The sequence below is a fragment of the Tinamus guttatus genome, unplaced genomic scaffold (genome assembly GCF_059628265.1).
Source record: "Tinamus guttatus ecotype Peru unplaced genomic scaffold, ASM5962826v1 Tinamus_guttatus_pri_ptg000018l, whole genome shotgun sequence".
NCBI classification, from domain to species: domain Eukaryota; kingdom Metazoa; phylum Chordata; class Aves; order Tinamiformes; family Tinamidae; genus Tinamus; species Tinamus guttatus.
Genome location: NW_028288552.1, coordinates 2,778,761 through 2,798,611, shown reverse-complemented (window position 1 = coordinate 2,798,611; position 19,851 = coordinate 2,778,761). Strand labels below are relative to the sequence as shown.

The window sequence follows — 19,851 nt, the reverse complement described above, 5'->3', positions numbered from 1 at the left end:
ATCTGCCTGGCCTTTTAAAAGCCTTTTTACTTCTTCATGTTTGCTTTCATAATCAGACTTAATACTTGCCACTATTGGTCATATCTGGTCACATAACTGTCACATCTGACCATAATCTCATTTTTTTTTTTTTTCTGGAGAATGTCAGCATCAAATTGCTGGAAGAGATAGAGATGAGATTAGAGATTTCTCAGGTGAGGTTTCTTGTTTGCGTAGGTGGCTTCCATCTCAGAGGAGATGGTGACTTGTAAGCGAAGAATGCTTTTAATTCCTGAATTCTATAGAGCAGTTAGAAGCCAGCATTAAGGTAGGATATGAAGGGGAAAATAATCCTCTCTACTCTAGACCAACATTATGGAAAACAAAAATGTATAGGATTTCTAGAATGGCACCTTGGTTTAAAAACTTTTTTAGCTGTTCCTTGTACATCAGAGAGAGTCTGTGGTAGCTTTTGATTCTTAATGTCAAGTGCAAAGCAGCAACTGGAGCTGAATGACTTCTACTGAGGCATAATAGGAGAGACGAGTGGAAAACTTGGAAAAAAAAGAGTTGATATAATAATTAGGATATTATACCTGATAGTTACTCAGCTGATATTTTCAGAAAATGAAGGGAACACATTTCTCCTCCCTACCCCCAATTTTTGTGGCATTAATTTTCATGATGGAATGATTGAGAATCCCTGAGCACTAATCATAGAGAGAAGCAGGCTGGTTACTGCAGCCAGCAAATCTCTCTGGCATGATTAATAATTAACTGACTATGAGGAATGACTCAACACCACGCTTCTTTGCACTCACAGTGCAAAAGAGTGTCCTCAACAAGGAGCCAAGAAAGTCATGACACTTAAAAGCAAACATATATAGAATCTGACCTATATGTTGTATATTTATTATCATTTAATTGTTCCAAAAGAAGATAGGATAATACTGTGCATATTTGCATTGTTAAAGTCAAGATACTCAAGAGCATCTTTTTTTATTTTTATTTTTTTTTTTTTGCTATATCAACCATATTAGATTAACATTTTGCTTTCCCGTCTTCCTCAGCGTACATAGCCTTTCCAGCTAGAATTGTAAAATAACTATCATAGCGATAAGGAATGAACTGTCCTGGTTATTGTTTATATCCCCTGCACTCTGCAGCTGCGCAGCTAAGTTCCCATTTCCCCTTCTCCTGTTACCACTGAAATAACAACTGCGGCTCCCCTGACACACGCTCTGTCACTCTACTCTTGTGGGGACCCTGGAGACTGCATTGGGAATAAATAGCTCTTTCAGTCATGGCTTTCTTTCTGATGACTCCCAGCTGGACAGCACCCAGGCAGTCCTGCATCCTGCAGGGAGCTACTCAATGCACCTGCAGAAGGGGAGTCCTGCAGAGCTGGAAAATGGCTCACAGCTCCGAGCCCCGGGCTCAGCAGTGCTCTTTGATGGGGGCATCTGAGGCCAATGGAATGGTCAGGACCAAGTGTTCAGGACCAAAAATTAAAACTCCCTAAGGCTGACAGAAAACACATTATATTCAGTGTGAAACTCCACAGAAGCAACTCTAATAGGAAATGATGAAGGTTAGGAGAAGAGCTTTAACAGCACCACAGAATTCAGTCATAAGACAAAATATATATACAGGGTTATGTTTATAAATATATTAAAAATTTCTCTGGACAATACTGATTAGCATTAGAAACTCAAGATGCTTTAGAAAGGCTGTCGAAGGAGGCAATATAGAGTCCCATAAATAACTGACTTCAGTCACAAAAATTTCTTTAGCTCCAATGTTTTCAGTGTGCTTTTATGTAGGAAAATTCATTAAATTTAATGAGCAAACATTTTACATACATTAGTTATGCTTTTTTCTTTTAGCCATTCATATTCATTCTCTCTTCTAATGGCAGAAGTAATAATTATAGTGCAGCACAATTTAATAAATATAAAAAATAAATCAGTTCATCAGACTATCTTAATAGATGTGCTATAAGAGTATAATGCTAAGCTGTACTTTCCATATGAAAATTTCAAATTGCTTTGTGAATATGAATTTACTGAGTCTTAGAAAGCTTTTGTGAGGTGGAAACTAATAGCTTACATCTTTCTAGCTGGGACTCATTAAGATGGCACGAATTTACATCATTTACCACAGGGAGGACAATAGATCTATTATTAAGGCAGGAACCAGATATTGCGGCTTCTCGACTTATACTTCAGCTTTCAGAAAATACTGGAACTATTCACAAATCTGTTATATGACAAAATTCTTCTTTAGTGCTTCCACCTGGTTTAAACTGGTTTAGTGTATGTTGTCCAGCAACTCCCCATATTTCCAATCAAGGAATCATTAAAACCTTGTGTTGGCTACAAGATTTTAAAGGCTGTGCACTGGGGATTGAACTCCCATGAAGGACACAAAAATGATGTGAAGACATCAGGAGCACTGTGATTACACAAGAATAGTGTCTTTCTTTTGTCTGTGAACTGCATTTTCTTTCATGTCCAACAGAATATGAGGGATAACTGCCCCTTTCACTGAAAAGTCCACGCTTTCTCCTTTCATGTGATAGCCTGCAGAAGAAGAAAGGATGAATTCTTCTGCAGTATGTTGTCTTCTTTGCTCTAAGCCATTGGATGTTTGTTAGAACTTGGTTTCAGTATTTTTTACTGCTTCTAGGAAAAAAAAACAATACAGCTGAAATAAAGCTCTTTTAGTTATCCTGATGGAATGATCATGCATGAACATCCCATCTGGAATCTTCTCGAAAAATTAAAGATTATTTCAAGTTCTTGCATTTTTACTGCACAACTCTTTTAAATGCTTTATTTTTTTTTCTAACTTCAAATTTAGTTAGAGGTGGGGTCTTGTCTGCAATTGCAGGTTGCAGCAACACAAAAAAAACCTCATATTCATGTTTGTTTATGACAAAAACCTTAAAAAGGAAAACAACTGGTGGTCAGTTACTACTAATTCTATCAGATAAAAAGAAAAACATTCACATTCATTAACAAGGTTTTAAATAGCGACAAATGTATGAACGTGCGCAAACAGGGGGCATTTATACAATCTAACTTTCGGCACTCAAGATTCCTTCAGCAGTCTAGCTGTGGTAAGAGATAGGTTTCTTCATCTCAAGACAAAGCTTTGTGAGCTTCCAGGAATCAGTTTTGGCAGGAGCCTCTCTTCAGTTTGTTATGCAAGAAGCTTGTCTCTATGGTTTAGTACCTAGTAGCCCCTATTCCCTTCTGCTGCTCCTCCCCAGGCTACTTAACTTCCTTCATATGACACTGAAAATGTGTTAGTTACTTACCTGATGTTTGTTGATTTTTTATGTAATTTTCTAAAAATAAAAGACAAAAATTCTTTCACAGTCTTTGTGTGACTCTTAGAGCCATGGACAAAATGGTCTAAATATTAGTCACATTGAGTTTACATTGGTAAATTGGTTTGGTTTGGTTTGGTCTTTCATAAGTTCATCCTATATGTTTGCTTTCAAGTGAAAAATCACTCCCACATTTCAGGCTTTGTTCTGCTAATTTTCAGTAATTGCAAATAATTTAATTTAGGTTAGCTGACAATAATTTATAATATGCCAACTTGCAGTAGAAAGTGCTGTTTGTACATGAATGGATGTGAAATTAAATAAAGTTCTTATTGTCTTTCTCACAATATATTCACATTATTGCTTTGTAAACACAAGCTTTACATGCTTTTTGTGTTGCATTCAAAAATCTTGACTAAATTCTGTTAATTATATTTCTGCAGCCCAAATGAGCTTAATATCCTATTTAGTTTATCCTGACGAATACCTCAAGTACAATCAGTAAGTAAAATATAACAAAACATATCCCCCCTCACCAGAAAAAAAAATCCCCAACAAAACCAGAGATCAGTCAATCTTAAGGATATACTTTCTATATGGGTAAAAGGTCATAATCACATGAAAGATTAATTTTATGCATTAAGTCAGGTTTTGGAGCTGATAGTTGTTTGAATGTTTGACCTAAATCTCTTGAGGCACCATGAAAACTCATTCTAGGGAGATAGTGCTTGGGCAACTGAAATTAAGGGTCCTCCAGTTATCAGGAAATGAACAATAATGAACAGATGCATTTGTCCTTAGGATTTCTTGACCAAGAGGATAGAAGACTCCTGTCTCCAAAATATGCAGAAAAAATGGCTGGATGGAAAACAGGGAGTAAATCCAGCAAGAGATGCTCCATTCAGGGACAAGATTATCATGTCAAAAGTGTTGCAATATGTGGGATCGGACTCTGCAGCCAAGATGCTATTTTGTGACCAAAAGCCCAGTCCAAGTGGGTAGTATGTATGCATGTATGTATGTATGTAGCTACCCAGTGGACTAGCTGAGGAAAACTCTGGAAACAGGTTTTTTCAGGATAGTCTTCTCCATTGTGATATATCCGCTTGAGGAAGGATCATAGCAACACTAAAAAGCATAATTAATTCTTTCCTGAATGTTAATTTCCATGTCTACTTGGGGTGATTTATTTATTGACAGAGTAGGTCAAATCATTTTACCTTACTGAATGATAAAATAAGCATAGATGACTGTTCTTTATGCTGATGTCCGTAGACATACTACAGTATTCCTTTTATGGCAACGTAATTCCATGATTGGAAGAAGGACCATCTTTTAAAATATACTCGAAATGAGATATATTATAAATAAAAATCTCTGTCTTCCAAGCATTGTCTTCAAAGAGGCAGGAACTTAGAACTTCAAGGATTTGATCTTTTTGTTTGAATATTCTTATACAGCTACACATTGCTACATATGGACTGAGCCAAGAGGTCCTTCTCATGGACTTTTTTTTCATTAACATTGACTTTTTTAATCATTTCACAAATCATTTCCAATTACTTCATCCTGTAACTCGTTTTAGATGGAGATAGAAAGTTAAGTTTGCAATAGGAGATATCTATGGAGCAGACATATCCAGTGACAAGTTAAGCAGAAATCAAAGCCATTTTCTCCAAGCATAAACATGGTTATCTTTCATCCTAACTGTGCATTGCTTTGAGAAATACAGGAAAAGACACCTTGTAAGACTGATTTCATCACTTCATATTCCAGTTTTTAATGTATGATGAACTCACTGTTCTGGGATGAGAAAAAGTCAGTTATTAGCTCAGTCAGTTTTATGCAGGAAGACTATGAGACCCTCTGCAGATCTAATTTTTGCAAGAAATTTTTTAGTGTCCATCTTGTTCTCACTGTAAGTGCAAACAGACTTATAAAATATGGTTTTACAACATGCAGCAAGAGAGTTTCTGTCTGGTTCCCTTCTTTCCAGTTATTATAAAAGCTCAGACACATTGATTGCTGGGATCAAACAGATCCGTTATCCATGGCTATCACAGTACTTGGAGGCAATGTAAAGAAGCACTGTGTTGTTTTTGATGGATACTATTCTTTTGTTCTCTTCTGCGATTACATAAACAGAATTGAAAAAATTCTGTACAAAAGAATGTGGTGTAAAAGTAGTGTATTTTCTGAATTTTTCAGTTGCAGGAGGCAGGAAAATACAGTTATCTGCTAACACATGGGACAAAATAAAATGCAAAAAGGATATGTAGAACTAGTGAATAGGTGAGATATCATGTCTGTATCATTGAAGCAACCTTTATTTGACATTAGAATTTCAAGTGTCTGCAACAAGAAAGGCACTGCATTTCTGTGTTATTGGCAATTTTTGTTATGGTGACTTTTCTCATCTGTCAGCATCCTTCCAAGATGTGGCTATCTTGTGGGTGGGAGTACAATATCTTCAGCTCAGGCCTATTTCTGAATTTCTTGGCCATGTACCCCTGAAGGCCTGATTCTAAAGCACTGCAGGAATGGTTTCATTCTATACATTTATTTCTGTTCCTCTGTATGGAGGAATCTGGTCAAAAAGGTCGCCAGAAAGAAAACACAATCATTTTGCTCATCCAGTCCAAGCGCTTCGCCAGTATGAGTAGACACCCTGTTGTGAGTTGTGTGCCCCTTGTCTATGTGCGTCTTCCACGGTCATAGCCTGCTCATTGCTGGAGAGACAGGATCTGAGCTCACAGAGGGATGAAGAATTCCTGAAGTTTAGACAGAATCAAGGTCACCTTAACGGTAAAGAGAGGCCATGGAACCACACACACAAATCAAGTGGCATGACACCTTGACCCTAGTAATGTCTGCTGTATCCCAAGTCCCACCATTATCAGGGGTTCAGGTGCTATCTGACCTGTTTCCCACTAGAGGGCTGGGCGAAGTGGGCAGTGGTTGGTATTTTGGCAAGGAAAGGTGAGTGCTGAGGTTTGGCTGCATCTTTTCTGTTCTTCCTAGGTTCCATACAGTTCTTCCTAGCTCGTCACCTTGCCCAGATGGGGCAGGGAGGGAAAGTATGTTGTCACAGGACTTGATATCCTCCTAGTGAGATACTCACTAAGTCAAAGAAATAGACTTTTGCTTTTGTCTTTTCCTGATTAAGCTCTTTTTCTGAAGTATTTTAATCAAAACTGAGGTGAGGAAACAAGGTCCCCCATAATCAGATCCCCTGGAGATTGAATCTGGTAGTTAAACACATGGACTAAGTGAAACAGACAGTTAAGACAGACATTAGAAATAATGATTAGATTTTGTTTTTCCTCAGAAATCTCTGGAGGAAAGAAAGTCTGTCTGAAAAAATACAGAAAATATCTTCAGTAGATGAGGCTGCAGCTATTGTCTGAAAATGCTGGATCTAGTCTGACTCTGCAAGTACAATGAAGTACCATCATAACGGAGGTGTGCTTTTGAGGTAGAAGAAAAATGAACCATTTTCTTCATTAAAACATTATAACATCTACATCTGAGGCTGACACTAGTCATGTAGCGTATGCATATAATAGTTTTGTTAAAAATATACATTTTCAGGACACACAGCATCTAAAATATTATCTTTTATCTACTGCTCAACAACACAAGAGGAAGAGAGAGATAGGAGTTCACCTTTTGTGCCCTGCGCTTGTCTGCTCGTTGGTTCTGGTGGTAGATACGGCTGAAGTTGGAGACAATTACAGGAACAGGCAAAGCAATGACCAAGACCCCACTCAGAGAGCATATTGAACCAAAAATCTTGCCAGCTATTGTCTTCGGCACCATGTCGCCATACCTAGGTAAAAGGAAACAAAATGTTAGAAAAGATAAAACTCTTCTGAAGTGTTGAATTTCAAGTTGTACTAATTACATAAACTCATCTTGCAAATAATCCTTTATGCTTATATAGGTAAATAATACCTTATACACCTGTCCACACATATACTGCATGCCCAGTGCTATGTACACACGCATTTTTCGTTTCAAGCTAATGGTGGGTATTCTGTCCATCAGACTGACTGTGTCTTTATTTTACCTTCTCTAGTCTTCTCAGGCAGAGACACAGAGAGTCTGTACTAATGTAAAAATGTACTAATGAAGAAAAGTCCCTGAGCTTTTTACTCTTTAGAAGAACTCATCACTTTTCAGTGACTCTGGCAAGATCCTAGGGAGACCACTTGGTAAGTTAGATATCAAGCTGAATAATCTATTGCTTCACCATTTAGTGAGTACTTTAATTTAGGAAAGCAGCACATAATTGGAACAGGACTAAAAGATAGTGGAATTTCTATCCTTAGAGATTTTCAAAACTTGCCTAGACATGGCTAACCTGGTGTAGTGTTATTGGGAGTCCTTCTTTGAGTGGGAAGTCAGGCTAGCTGAATTCCTGCAATTCCTTCCAACCAACTTTTCTATGATTTGAAGGATCAAATATTTTTTTCACTGACTCAAAAAAATTCCCCAACAAACTCAAGACCCAAGTAAGCAACCAAAAGAGTTCTATCTACAAATCCTAACAGTGTTCAGAATTACCAGAGCTTGAACCTACTGCCTTTTTATGACCTTGGATATTTCTCTGTACAGCTAGAAGGAACACAGTGATGCTGAGTAGCATATAGAGGCATTCCAATGACAGTTTATCAGGAAGTATCTGTTCTGCAGTCTGCAGACTGCCGTACTCTACAGAACAAGTATGTAATTACATACTACAGAGTTTAATAAAAAGTTAAATTACTTCAAGTACCTTTCTGCTTTTAACTTCAATGGATTTTAAGTTATTATTAAATATTGGTGTATCATGTAATTTTATCTAGTATGCTTGTGAACAGAGAGGTGACACAATCTCTATTTCAAGAGTTTATAAATCATTTAATGATGACACATTCTCAACTGCAAAGAATTTACAAGCTGTTTAACATAAGATAAGGTAAGGAATATAACTGCACCATTTAGAAAGTGATATCATGAAAATTAAACCTGTTTGTTCAGTAGGAATTAGAAAGATAGTAGAGAAGATTGGCAGCATCTTTAAAGCACACATTCTGCACCTAATCTCTAGGAAGAGAACTAAAGAGACAAGTATATCAGACTACTGAGAAACTGTAAGGAGTTTGACAACAACTTCTAGCAATGAGACGTCATGTATCAACAGGAAGATGAATTGTTCGAGTTGTGTAACATAAGAGGTGTTTGTTTAATGGCAAGATTCAAAATGTGACAATCCAGGCAGAAATAATAAAGATGGTCAAGTCTTCGAGTATTGACCGGGGTTACATTACAAAAAAATCAAAACAACAACAAAAACCCCCTGCACATTCCATTGCTTTACAAGGCATATCCTAGTGCAAAATATTAATGGAAAAAAACACATCAATATTTGCACTAGTAACATCCTCCACTTATTCAAAATTCAAATACTGTTAATTGCTGATTTTGTGACATGCAGAAATGGATAAAAAGACATTATGAAATAAAATCCATCTTATAAAAAATTCATATAGATGGTCTCAATTACAGCATGTGTAAAATTAGAAAAATACTAGAATTCATACTTCCCATCATATTAACATTTTCACTGCACCAGCTAGATAATTTTGTTGCTTCCTCAACACAGAGCTGACTAGAAACAGTTGGGAATGGCTCATGCCCAACTGTTCTTTCTTTGGGCAGGGAAATGCATACATAACTTTTCAGGGTCCCTTTGATGAGTGGGACTCTCAACGCTCAGATTTCAGGCCAAGAGGCAAACCTAGCCCTGAGCTTAGGGTTGGAGAAGAGCAAGGGGAAGTGCATGTGGCTGGCTTGATGGAAGTGGCTGCCCAACGCCAGTGACAACTTGGCTGTGAACACTTGTTACGTAGTGTGCTGGGTGACATGATTCTTGCTTAGGGTAGGATAAGTCCTAGGATCAAATCTCCAGTAGTTGTTATTGTTTTACAATAACAGCTACTATTCTACTTAATCTATTCTGATACGATCTGAGCCTTTTCTTAAAATAAAAGCAAAATATATCATCAACAAGCCATTTAAAAGACAATATATGTTTACATACACCTGATACTACTACAACTTAATGCAATATTTACACACACCTAGCACTACTAGAACACATTTCTTGTATTAGTCCTAAACCTATATTTATATACCTAAAATTATCACTTCCAATACAAAACTGATGAATCCATATAACGTTGAATTGTCACCAATGGCTACTGTAGGCAGAAGACATTTCTAATTCATTTACTTTGAAGTTGCTCAGGGATATATTTCATCCTATTGACAATGTGGCATTATAATTATATGAACCTACCACAGACTGATGTTTTAGAAGTGATGATAGGAACTAATAGCTGATCCATTTTAATGTTTCAGTATGTATGAGTTTGGAACTACCTAGTGAAATAGAGAGATGTCTTTTCACAGTATTACAGTACTATGAAAAAAAACCAAAAAAAATAGAGTTGTTTAGTATATGAAGTATATTTTTCTCCATGTTTTCAAAGTGACAGGTGGATACTTTCCATAATTTTTTATTGCTTTCTCTGAAACAACGTGTGTTTGATCATTTTTCCATTTCATCTTGAATAAGCTTTAAAACATGTCAGTTCCCAAATGTGATTCGTTTTTGTCCATTGTTTAGTGTGAATAACATCCTTCCTATTATTAAGAACTCTAATATCATTAGATATTGTCCTGTTGATGAACACTGTGATGGAAAAGTTTAAATGAGATTAAGATCAGAAAAAATAAGGCTATCAATAAATTAGGGTTCCTGCACAGACTGAGAAACGTATTTGCTACCATCAGTGGAGCTGGTAGCATAAAATGAAAGAAAAACTTCTCTCTTTACCCATCTATTATTACTCTCATCCTAGGAAAGTCTGAACAAGAAAAGAATGTAACTCCATTTTCAGATGGCAAGGGTAGCTTGGCAGTGCTTTCATTTCAAAGTGGAAGAATTATACTTGATCTCTAAAACAAATTTTGATTTCTGCAGAAAATCTGATCTCTTCTGTCATGGAGACACAATAAATATGAAATCTCATTAAGCAATTTTCACAGAGTAACTTTTCAAAAGAGACCTATTTCAAGGTTTTATGCCTGCCCTAGTTGTCTCCTTGTTACTTAGACTGTAACCACAAGCTTATTCTCCTCTGCCTGTTTTCTTCCAGCTGAAGTCTTTTTATAGCTTTATAGTGAGTTCCACATTTGTCTATTCTTGTGGGCTAAGTTCAGGTTAGTGTTTGGGTCTGTATTATTTGTACTGACAATCTAATTTTGTAACATCAAAGGTGACATCACAATATTGCATGTTGCGGGTGAGTGAAGAAAAGGTGTTTTAACACCAGTCCCTCTTATCAATGGCATATAATCTGTTTCATTAACCAGGAAAGGCAAATGAAAAGGAGACGTGTCAATCAAATCACAAGTCAGAAACTACATGATCAAAGCAGTGCCTTGTTTTTCCGGAACAAGGACAAGCCAGGCTTGCCAGTGGTGGTACTGCTTTCATTCTGCGAGTAGGTGGCCTATGTTCACTAACAGGGACCTGCAAGAGGAGGGATTTAATGACAGGTGTGTTTTTTTTTAGCATTCAACAGGGTCATGTTTGACTTCTCACTGCGAGAGAAGGAAAAGAACACTGGATCTTTCAGAATACCGGTCTGAGGAACATGGGCAGGACTTCTTATAGCTTTGCATGACAGATTTGGGGGAAAGGCAGCTTGTAAAGCACACAAAAGGCTAGGCTGTTACAGGACCTTGGAAATATGAATGTATTTGTGTTTACATTTTGTGACCTATGAGGTCATCAAAATTCATCCATTGATATCCACCTACTGAAGTGATTTTGCTATCCTGACTAATGAATGGAATATATCTAATGTCACGAAATCTCAGACAACAGAGACCATATGCGCGGCATTGTGGGATTTTTAATTATTCCTAAATCTAATGAAGACTTTTGTTTTGATGAATCTAAGGCAGAAGACCTCAGATATTGGTCTGAATTATAATCGAATCAAGTCAGGGTTTTTTTTGACCATTCTTCTTCATATGAACATTGATGGACTTTTCTTTAATATTCTAAATGAATGTGAGGGGCAATGATGCTCATTTCAATTCTATTTGTATCTTTGATCAGAAAAATATATTTTTTTCAAATATGAAGCAAGTGTATTTTTGAAAGTAAAATAATGACTCACAGATGTTTTTGCTTAGCAGCATGTGTGTGTGCATGCACCATGTGTATGTGTGTTGAGCTAAGAAAATGCATATTACTTCAAATATAATATCCTAAAAAGGACCCCAAAGCCAAAATCACATTTTATAGGACATACATAGTAGGAATAAAGGCAGCACTTCCATAAAGATGACACAGTTGATACTGAAGCATACATTAAAGAAAAAAAGTCAGTACTCCGCAAATATAGCTGTAATAACGTTTTCTACCACTAGAGGGCATAAACACCATTAAAAATAAATATAAATGCCTTTTTTTTTTTTAATGTATATGTTACAAATACATGTGCTCTCTTTCTTCCTTTGAATTCATTTACATTCTCTTTAAAGTCCCATGCCGATAGAGGTCTGTTACCTGTTTCCATCTTGTTCGCTAAAAAGGAAAAGCTAGTAATATTCACATTTTCAAACATGTAAAAAATACCACAAAATAACGGACTTGTAAAATAAATGAGAGGTCATTAAAATTAGCTTGGCAGTATTCATTTTAGAAGAAAGGGAATTTCTGACCAATAATGCAATGTACAATTCAATACAATGATAGGAGTACAAAATCTGTAAAAATTAAACAATTAAACAATGTCCTGGCCATTTTTTCACAAATGGAGGACAGCAGAGTTCAAGCTTTTTATACTGGAGTTCATTAACAGGATGGTAGGAGAATTTTAATTCAGGCCAGCTAGTTTTCCTGGTCATGCTTTGCATGTCTGGGAAAGTTGTCCTGCCTCGTCACCTCTTCACCAAGCTGGTGATGACCACGTTGCTGTGTTACCTTCCGTGGGGGATGACGGATCTGCCCCTTGTCCCTCCCCTTGGCTGACAGGAACGTCCTGCTCTGCAGAAGCACGTGGAGAGCCCCAGAGCTGCCTTATAGAGACCCCCAAGGAAGTTCACGCCACTGCTCATCACCCTATATATGCAGCCAGGCACAGTCAGGCACAGTCAGCCAGAGAAAGTGGTTCCTAGCCTCTCTGACACTAACAATAATCATGATGAATCCTTATCTAGCTTTTAAAGTAGCTTAACGATCATAGAAAAGTAATTTCTAGTAGAACAAAATATTTCTGTGGGTATGAGAAGCAGCACATTATAGGCATTATTCCAAATTTTATTCCAAACTAGGGAGATTCTGTATGGAATTACAACCATTTTTTTTCTCACTGCATTAACTGCTTTGAAAGGCCCTCTCTTCTCTTCTGCTGAGTAGCGATGGACGTGGTCCCCTCTGGAGTCCCTTAGTGCTGCTCCAAGCACTAGTCAGAATAATCACTCATGAATGATGAAAAACACATCCACTTCTCAAGGTGAGCAGTGTCCGTCGTCCTTCCTAGGCTGTAGTGTAAAACAGTCAAACCTGTTTTGCTGTATAATAGCAGGGGGTTTTTTTGCCCCTGCACCCAGCTGAGTTAGCACTTTCCAAAATACAAGGTGTCTAAAAGGAATCCAGGGCTTTTTTTGTGAGTGCACCAAGGCTTTCAGCCAAGAGGCTTAAACAGATTTAAAGGCAAGTTTTGGTATTTAGAGGTCAGAAAAAGGGAATTTTTCCTTGCGAAGGTTAAAAGACAAAAAGACAATAGCGATGCTCTGCTTGCTGGCCGTCAGCATAGGGATTCAGATCATCCAATTCATTGTGCTTTCATGTGCCGTAGAATAAAACGTTCAATATGAAATGTTAAAAAATGCTTGCTGTCATCCCTCCCTTGCTCCATAGTGAAAAAAATATTCTAACTGCTCCTGAACTGCTGCAGAGCATCACAGAAGTATGATGTCTAGTTAATGTTTTATGGTGGCTATTCAAATTACCAGAGCTATGGTGCAGCTGCCTCCTGAAAGCTACATTAACAGTTACACAGAAATCCTTCTGGCATTTCTATTTTTTTTTTTCAGTTCAGGCAAAAAAATAATAATTTGAGCAAGTTTGTTCTTAGGAAAAGGCAACATTTTTGAATAGATACTTTCCATATAGTTTTCATGAATGAGAAAAAGGATGTAACTAGGAAACCATCCTTGATGTAAAATTCACAAACTGTCCTCCCTAAACTTTACTCCCTACATCCCTGTGATGCCTACAATGCACTGGCCATTTCCACACTTCTGGGAGAAAAGAGGCTGTTTTTTCTAAAGAGTTTGCAGGCAAAGGGACCTTTCCCATAGCCTGCCTCGTGGTGAGGGGTTTCTGTGGCAAGTGCAGCTGCTCTTGCCCCACTGTGTGCTGCATGTGCCAGGTGTGGGGCACTGCTGGCACCTACTTACCAGATATGCTATGAGGGAGCAAATATGACTTAAATACTTTAATTTTGAGACCAGTTGCAAAAAAGCTCTCAGCGCCGAACAGAAATGTTTTGACAGTAGAAGAACTGCAAAATATAAAGCAGTTTTATAAAGGCATCATATTATATACGACAATTGCAAAACAGTGTCCTTGTCTAAGGGAGGGGGTAGGTTGCTGTAAATTGCTATAAAGCTGTTCCCTAGAGCTTCCAAGCTCCTTGGTGACTAAATGCTGGCAAGCTGACACTAATTAGTTATTTATTTCTGCACTGTATCCAACAACAGATAATTGAAAATATTATCGGTAATAACTTTAAGTAGAACTCTAAATAAGCAGGTGCATTTCACTTACGTTGGCCTCAGGATGCAACCTGTACATTTATAATTTAAAGAGAATCTAAGCTGCTGTTTAGGAGCTAATTCCATTTTTAAGATAATATTGCATGTGAATATAAAATGATCCAGTGCTAGATTTGGAAAAATAAGTCAAAGCTAACTCTTTGTTTTCATTCAATTAAGATAGTGCAGTGCAGAGAAAGAGATAAATAAAAATGACTGAATGTATATATTATTTTGTTGTATATATTTCAAGACTTTGAGATAGATGGTGATAAGCAGAGAATAAATGCTTGCTGGTTAATTATTCATAAGATAATACAAACAATTACAGGAGCTACAAGAATACAATTTTCTTCTATCACTCAGATATTTTGCATCTATTGGGGCCTGCTGTAGATATTCCCTTTTCCATTTTATTCTATGAAGCCAACTGTAGCTCAAAGGAAAAAATATATATATCATATATAAATGATTCGTGGACAATCTCTCTTTCTCTGCACTTTCCATGTAATTCCCAGTTTCTTACTTTTCTAAGAAAAAAAATGTTCCAGGGTCTTTGTAGCTAAAAACCAATGGCTTTATTTAGTCAAGACCCAAATTTAGTCAAGACACAAATATGCACATATTTACATAGGATGAGCATCACAGGATGAACCTCTTTCAAAATTTGGTAATTAGTGTAAAAATACCCATAATAAGTCAGACCAAAGCTTCAGTTATCCAGTACTTAATCTGCAGAACTGAACCTTAATCAAATATATAGGAAGTAGAAAGAATAAGGTAAACAAATATTGACAAATATTTTTGAATGTTCTTTCAGCATCCAACCATTAATATTTTGCAATTTCTTGAGACATTTATAAGTTTTCTATAGTTTTTCTACCTTAGGGGCCTGTACTTCCATGGACTTTATTTTGTCCCCCTGAATCCAAGCACACTTTTAGCATTCTCAGGATGGTTTGGTATTCACAGGTCTGTTCGACAGCACAGTCTCCTTTTGACTGTTCAGTCTCCTTTTGACCCTCCTTTTGTGTCTTTGGATGATGCCCACCAGTACTTCTGTTTGAAGAAGCAGTGTGTACGCAATCTCCAGCTACTCTCTTCATTCTGCTCACAAGTCCACACATATCTACCCTATTTTTTGTTCAGACTGACAAGTCCCAATCTGCTATTACAGAAACAATTCCCTATATGTGGTCATGCCTTTTGCCCTTTGCTGAACCTTCTCCAATTCTTTTATATTATTTACAAGAAAAGGGGAACATAACTGCACACAGTGCTCAAAGCAGAAATACAGACAAGTTCAGAATAGTTTTTTTTTTTTTTTTTCCTAGTGCCAGCTTGGACAATGAACCACTGCTATAACTGATGTTATTTCTCTGTCCAAAGCTTTCTTGTTGGAAATTGGTAACATTTGTCCTACTTCTCAGATCTCTTATCACTGACACAAGGAACAGAGCTGCTGGTCTTCGGGCAAATTTTCATGACTGTCATGACATAATCTCAATAAAAACAGTCTCTAAGATGGCATGGCTCCCTGGAATTCCACTCATCATTCATGCTAACCACAGACAGAAAGTGCACTCCTAGATCATTGTAACAATATTTAGGTTGTTAGGTTAAAAGAAATGCTTTCTTTCTCATTTTTTTTTGTTTGCTTTTGTTTTATGATTTTTTTTCAATATTTTTTTCCTTTGTTCTTTCTTTTTTATTTGAGACATTAACTGTAAGTAACATGAACAACATCAGGATATAAATAAGCCCTGCACTCAAGAATACCACTCTTCACATTAAAAAGCCACATTCTCTAGCCACTCTTCACACTAAAAATTAGGCACAAAAGATGCCCAATGACTCAAAATGTGATTCTGGTCAGAGCCTCTCCACATTGCACAGGTAGCAAATGAGAGTGATGTGAGTTTTATTCAAAGTTGTCTGTAAAGAGACTCCAGTTCCAGGCTCAGTTACTTCCTTGCAGAATGGATTAAGGTTTGATGCCCATTCTACCTAGACACAACTCCAAAGAGCAGCTGCTACACGCAGCCCATGTCCCTTCCCTGGCTCTGATGCATGCTCCTCATTCACCTCACATACCACAGGAGCACAAGGGAGAATGCAAAAATCACACTTTTCTGCCTTCTCCTGGGAACACATTGCCTAGTGAAATAGTAATGACAAAAATTAGGGTTCAGCTAATCAAGGGGAGCTTTTCTGAAGTCTGAGGGTATTTTTTTTTGTTGTGCTGCCTTGCCTCACTGCAGATGAGGGCAGCATTTTCAGATTAGTGGTGTAATTAGATATAGTCTGTGTTCATTGCTCATGTTTTGTCCCAGAAATATTGCTGGACATTTTATGTAATTTTATGTAATTATTTTTGCCTTTTGCCTGAAGATTTCTTTTCACATGCAATATATACGTTGAATAGCAACAAAATCAAAACAAAGCTTTGATTTGCCAGTCCATTCCTAAATTTTTCTTGGCTATATACTAGTCGTCAGATCACACTGCTCCAAGTGTAAGATGCATAAACATTCGAAATGCACTGTGCTGTTTACAAAGACAGCCATGCCATTTTTGTGACAGCTACTGGGCACTGAACTAAGAGCAGAGAGCTGATTTCATTTAGGAATCAAATCCAGCTGCTCCTGTGTCCGGCTAAATATCACAGTGACCAAGGTTTTATCCACTGCTGGCGTTAATGCTGTTCAGTGCTCTAACTGGCATTCAAAGAAATAGGGATGACTTTCAGCAAACTTGGAACTCCTTGTCCTGCTTTCCACAACAGTACTAAGGAGTACCAGGTATGCAAAACGTCTGTGTGCAGCCTTTTGCATGACTTGGAGCTTAAAAATATCCCAATATAGTTAGCACTGGAGTTTAATATATTATAATAACAGTGTTTTGTATGGACAAATATTGCAATAGTTGTTCTTGAAGTAATAAACAGATTTATTTTCTTCTCTTTAAAAACACGTAGAACTTCACTTTCACCAACCTTCTCCCTGTTATTTGTTTTACTTCAAAGATTTTCACCTCCTTGAATACAGGACATTTTATTTATGTACAGCACTGGGCAGCTAGACCAAGCTGATTTTTTGCTTGCTAACACTAGCACTGATGGACCAGGACTATTTTTATGTTCCTTCAGGCAAAATTGTGAAAACCAGAGGATGTTTTTTATCAGTATGATACTTTTACTCGGCTAACTCTCTATGGATCCCTGCCAAATATTCTATACTACGGTTTAAAAATTTTCTCCTAAGTCTAAATCAATTATATCCAAAAATTGTAGATTATATCCAAAAGTATCTGTAGAAAAGTACATTTTTATATAAATATACACATACATATGTGTACTTAGATAAGATTAAGAACCTTCCTTTTAAGCCAGTAATGTGAAATTTTGTGCATTAGAAGACTTACCAAAACCCAACATCTTAGTGTCCTTTCCTAGCTGGTGGTTACAGCAGTAATTTTTCTGAGAATTTCTACTCTTAGTTTGCCTCTGAAATTCAGCACTTTCCTGTCCTGTTTTATATGTTTTTTTCCTGCCTTTCTATTTAGAAAGTGTTTGAGACAAGATATCTATGAGTATCTTTTAGTCACTTTAGTGACTAAAGTCTCTTTAGTCTAGTGACTGAAAAAGGTGCTTTTTCAGTCAGTAGCAGTGACTGAATATTTGCTTTTTTCCACCTTGATCTGATTGTCTTTTCCTTTTTTATTTTTTTTAATTATTTTTTTTCTCCTAACTTTCAGGCATTTCTGAGCTTGGTCACATACAAGAAAAGTGAAACAATTCACATTTTGCAAGTCTAGTAAAACAAAAGCAAAGGCCTGAGTTTATTCAAGGCTCTTCACAATTCAACTTTCCATCAGTGCTAAGTCATCCCAAACCTTGAAAGAGCGAGGGTGCTAGAGCTTAATCCTCTTAAAGTTTCTTGGCAGAGAAATTCATTTCAGCTGAACATATTTATATCTCCCTTCTTGCAAAGAAACCAAAAGCCCGTGTGTATGCTCCAAAAGACCATGGACCTTATCCTGCCCATGGTCAGACACTGTCTTTGTAGACTGTAAAAACCTGATGTTGCATATTAACATAATTGAAACAGGGAATTTTGGAATTAGTATACATGAGAAGTCTTGGATCAATAGTTAGGAGACTCTAACATGAGTTAGGCTAAGACTGCTCATCAGGCAGTGTAGGATGGACTTTGTCAATGAATGCTTTGCCACAATGACTTTGAGTCTCGACGTAGCTTTTAACAGGTAATCTTGAACACGAAAATGTTACAAAGCATGTTATAGAGAGTAGAAATGAGTTTGCCTACTCCTGCCAGTTTTTATAGTGCATTTTGTAATTCAGCCCCTTGTATGCTAGTAACTGGATGGAAGCCACCAATGAATCTCTAGGCATTAGCAAACTGCAGTGACATGGTAATGACTTTCTGCCACTACTAACCCCATTCATATTTGAATTCATGTCCCATAATTGAAAGGGTCCATAGCTCACTACCAATCCTTTTAGTTATTCAGGCATAATGCTTAATAATGCTGACCACTACCATTTTTTTTTCATAAGTAAGAGAGAAATAAATTTTCCATGTGTTTTTTATCATTTAACAAAAGTATCTCTCTGTATCATCTATAATAAACTTCTGGACAAAATTATTTCAAAAGCAAAATTTTAGAGCATGAGGTCATTGTTAACCCTTTAAGTTTCTTGTGGATCTTGCAGAAGTGGTACTTTTGAGATGCTATACACCCTTCCCATGGCATTTTTTCAATAAAAATTGTATAAAGTTTCAATGTTCATTAAAGTAAGACTGGAACTTTTTGGACAATATATCAGATGCCTGATAGCAAAAAGTAGCCTTTGGAAGGTCAAGTAGGTTTCTTCTGCTCAAAGAATAATGCCATCAGGAACGCTGGGAAGGGATTTTCTTGGTATCTCCCTGTATAGCCCATGTTCCATTGAATGCTCAAACATTCAGAAAAACCTGAAGTATGGTAGCATTTTAAAGAACAATTTACATTGTAACGTTTACAATCTAATATCTAGATTAGACAGATTATCTATTAGAATAATATCTAATTGTTCTATTAAGACAATCTAAATGAACAATTTTAAATGAATTACTACAGGTTGTTTTGTATATATATATATTTTACAATTTATTTGAAATAATTTGTTTTTGTTTTTGAATTAGGATATAGAAAAACTTTAGATATAGAAAAACTGAAAGAGCTTTGGAGCTTTCTTGGAGGGCAAAATCCTTCATGCAGAAAAGCTTTAAGAGCCCAGCTCTCTCAAAGTCAGTTTGACTACTCTAGACATAGAGGCTAGCATTCAAAGGGAACACGACTTTTGAAATAAAAGTCTATCGAATCCGTTCTGCTCTTCAGATTTTGAAAGTAAAACACTTCTTAAAATGATGGTTCAGTATTTATACACAGAAGATTTTGCTCTCCTCGAAACATGGTTCTAGATTCTGAAATCTCTGAGGAAATAGAACTTCTGTCCTATAACACTGCTCTGGCCTTTTTTTTTTTTTTTTTTTTTTCTCACCAATTGGCTTATAGTGACCTCTCCCAGCGGAAAACTCCATTTTTAGGTGCTAATCCTCCCATTATCATTTGGCACAGCCTATGTGCAT

The 19,851-nt window shown here is 36.8% G+C and overlaps 1 protein-coding gene across 3 annotated transcripts in view; it reads right to left on the bottom strand.

The window, feature by feature from the left end:
- Positions 1-19,851, bottom strand: part of KCND2 (potassium voltage-gated channel subfamily D member 2) — a 257,736-nt gene that overhangs the window by 8,661 nt on the left and 229,224 nt on the right. For all 3 annotated transcript variants that reach the window (XM_088523860.1, XM_010228716.2, XM_088523848.1), the window contains one exon: positions 6,980-7,142. In XM_088523860.1, the coding sequence (XP_088379986.1) occupies positions 6,980-7,142 (163 nt within the window). The remainder of the gene's footprint in view (positions 1-6,979; positions 7,143-19,851) is intronic.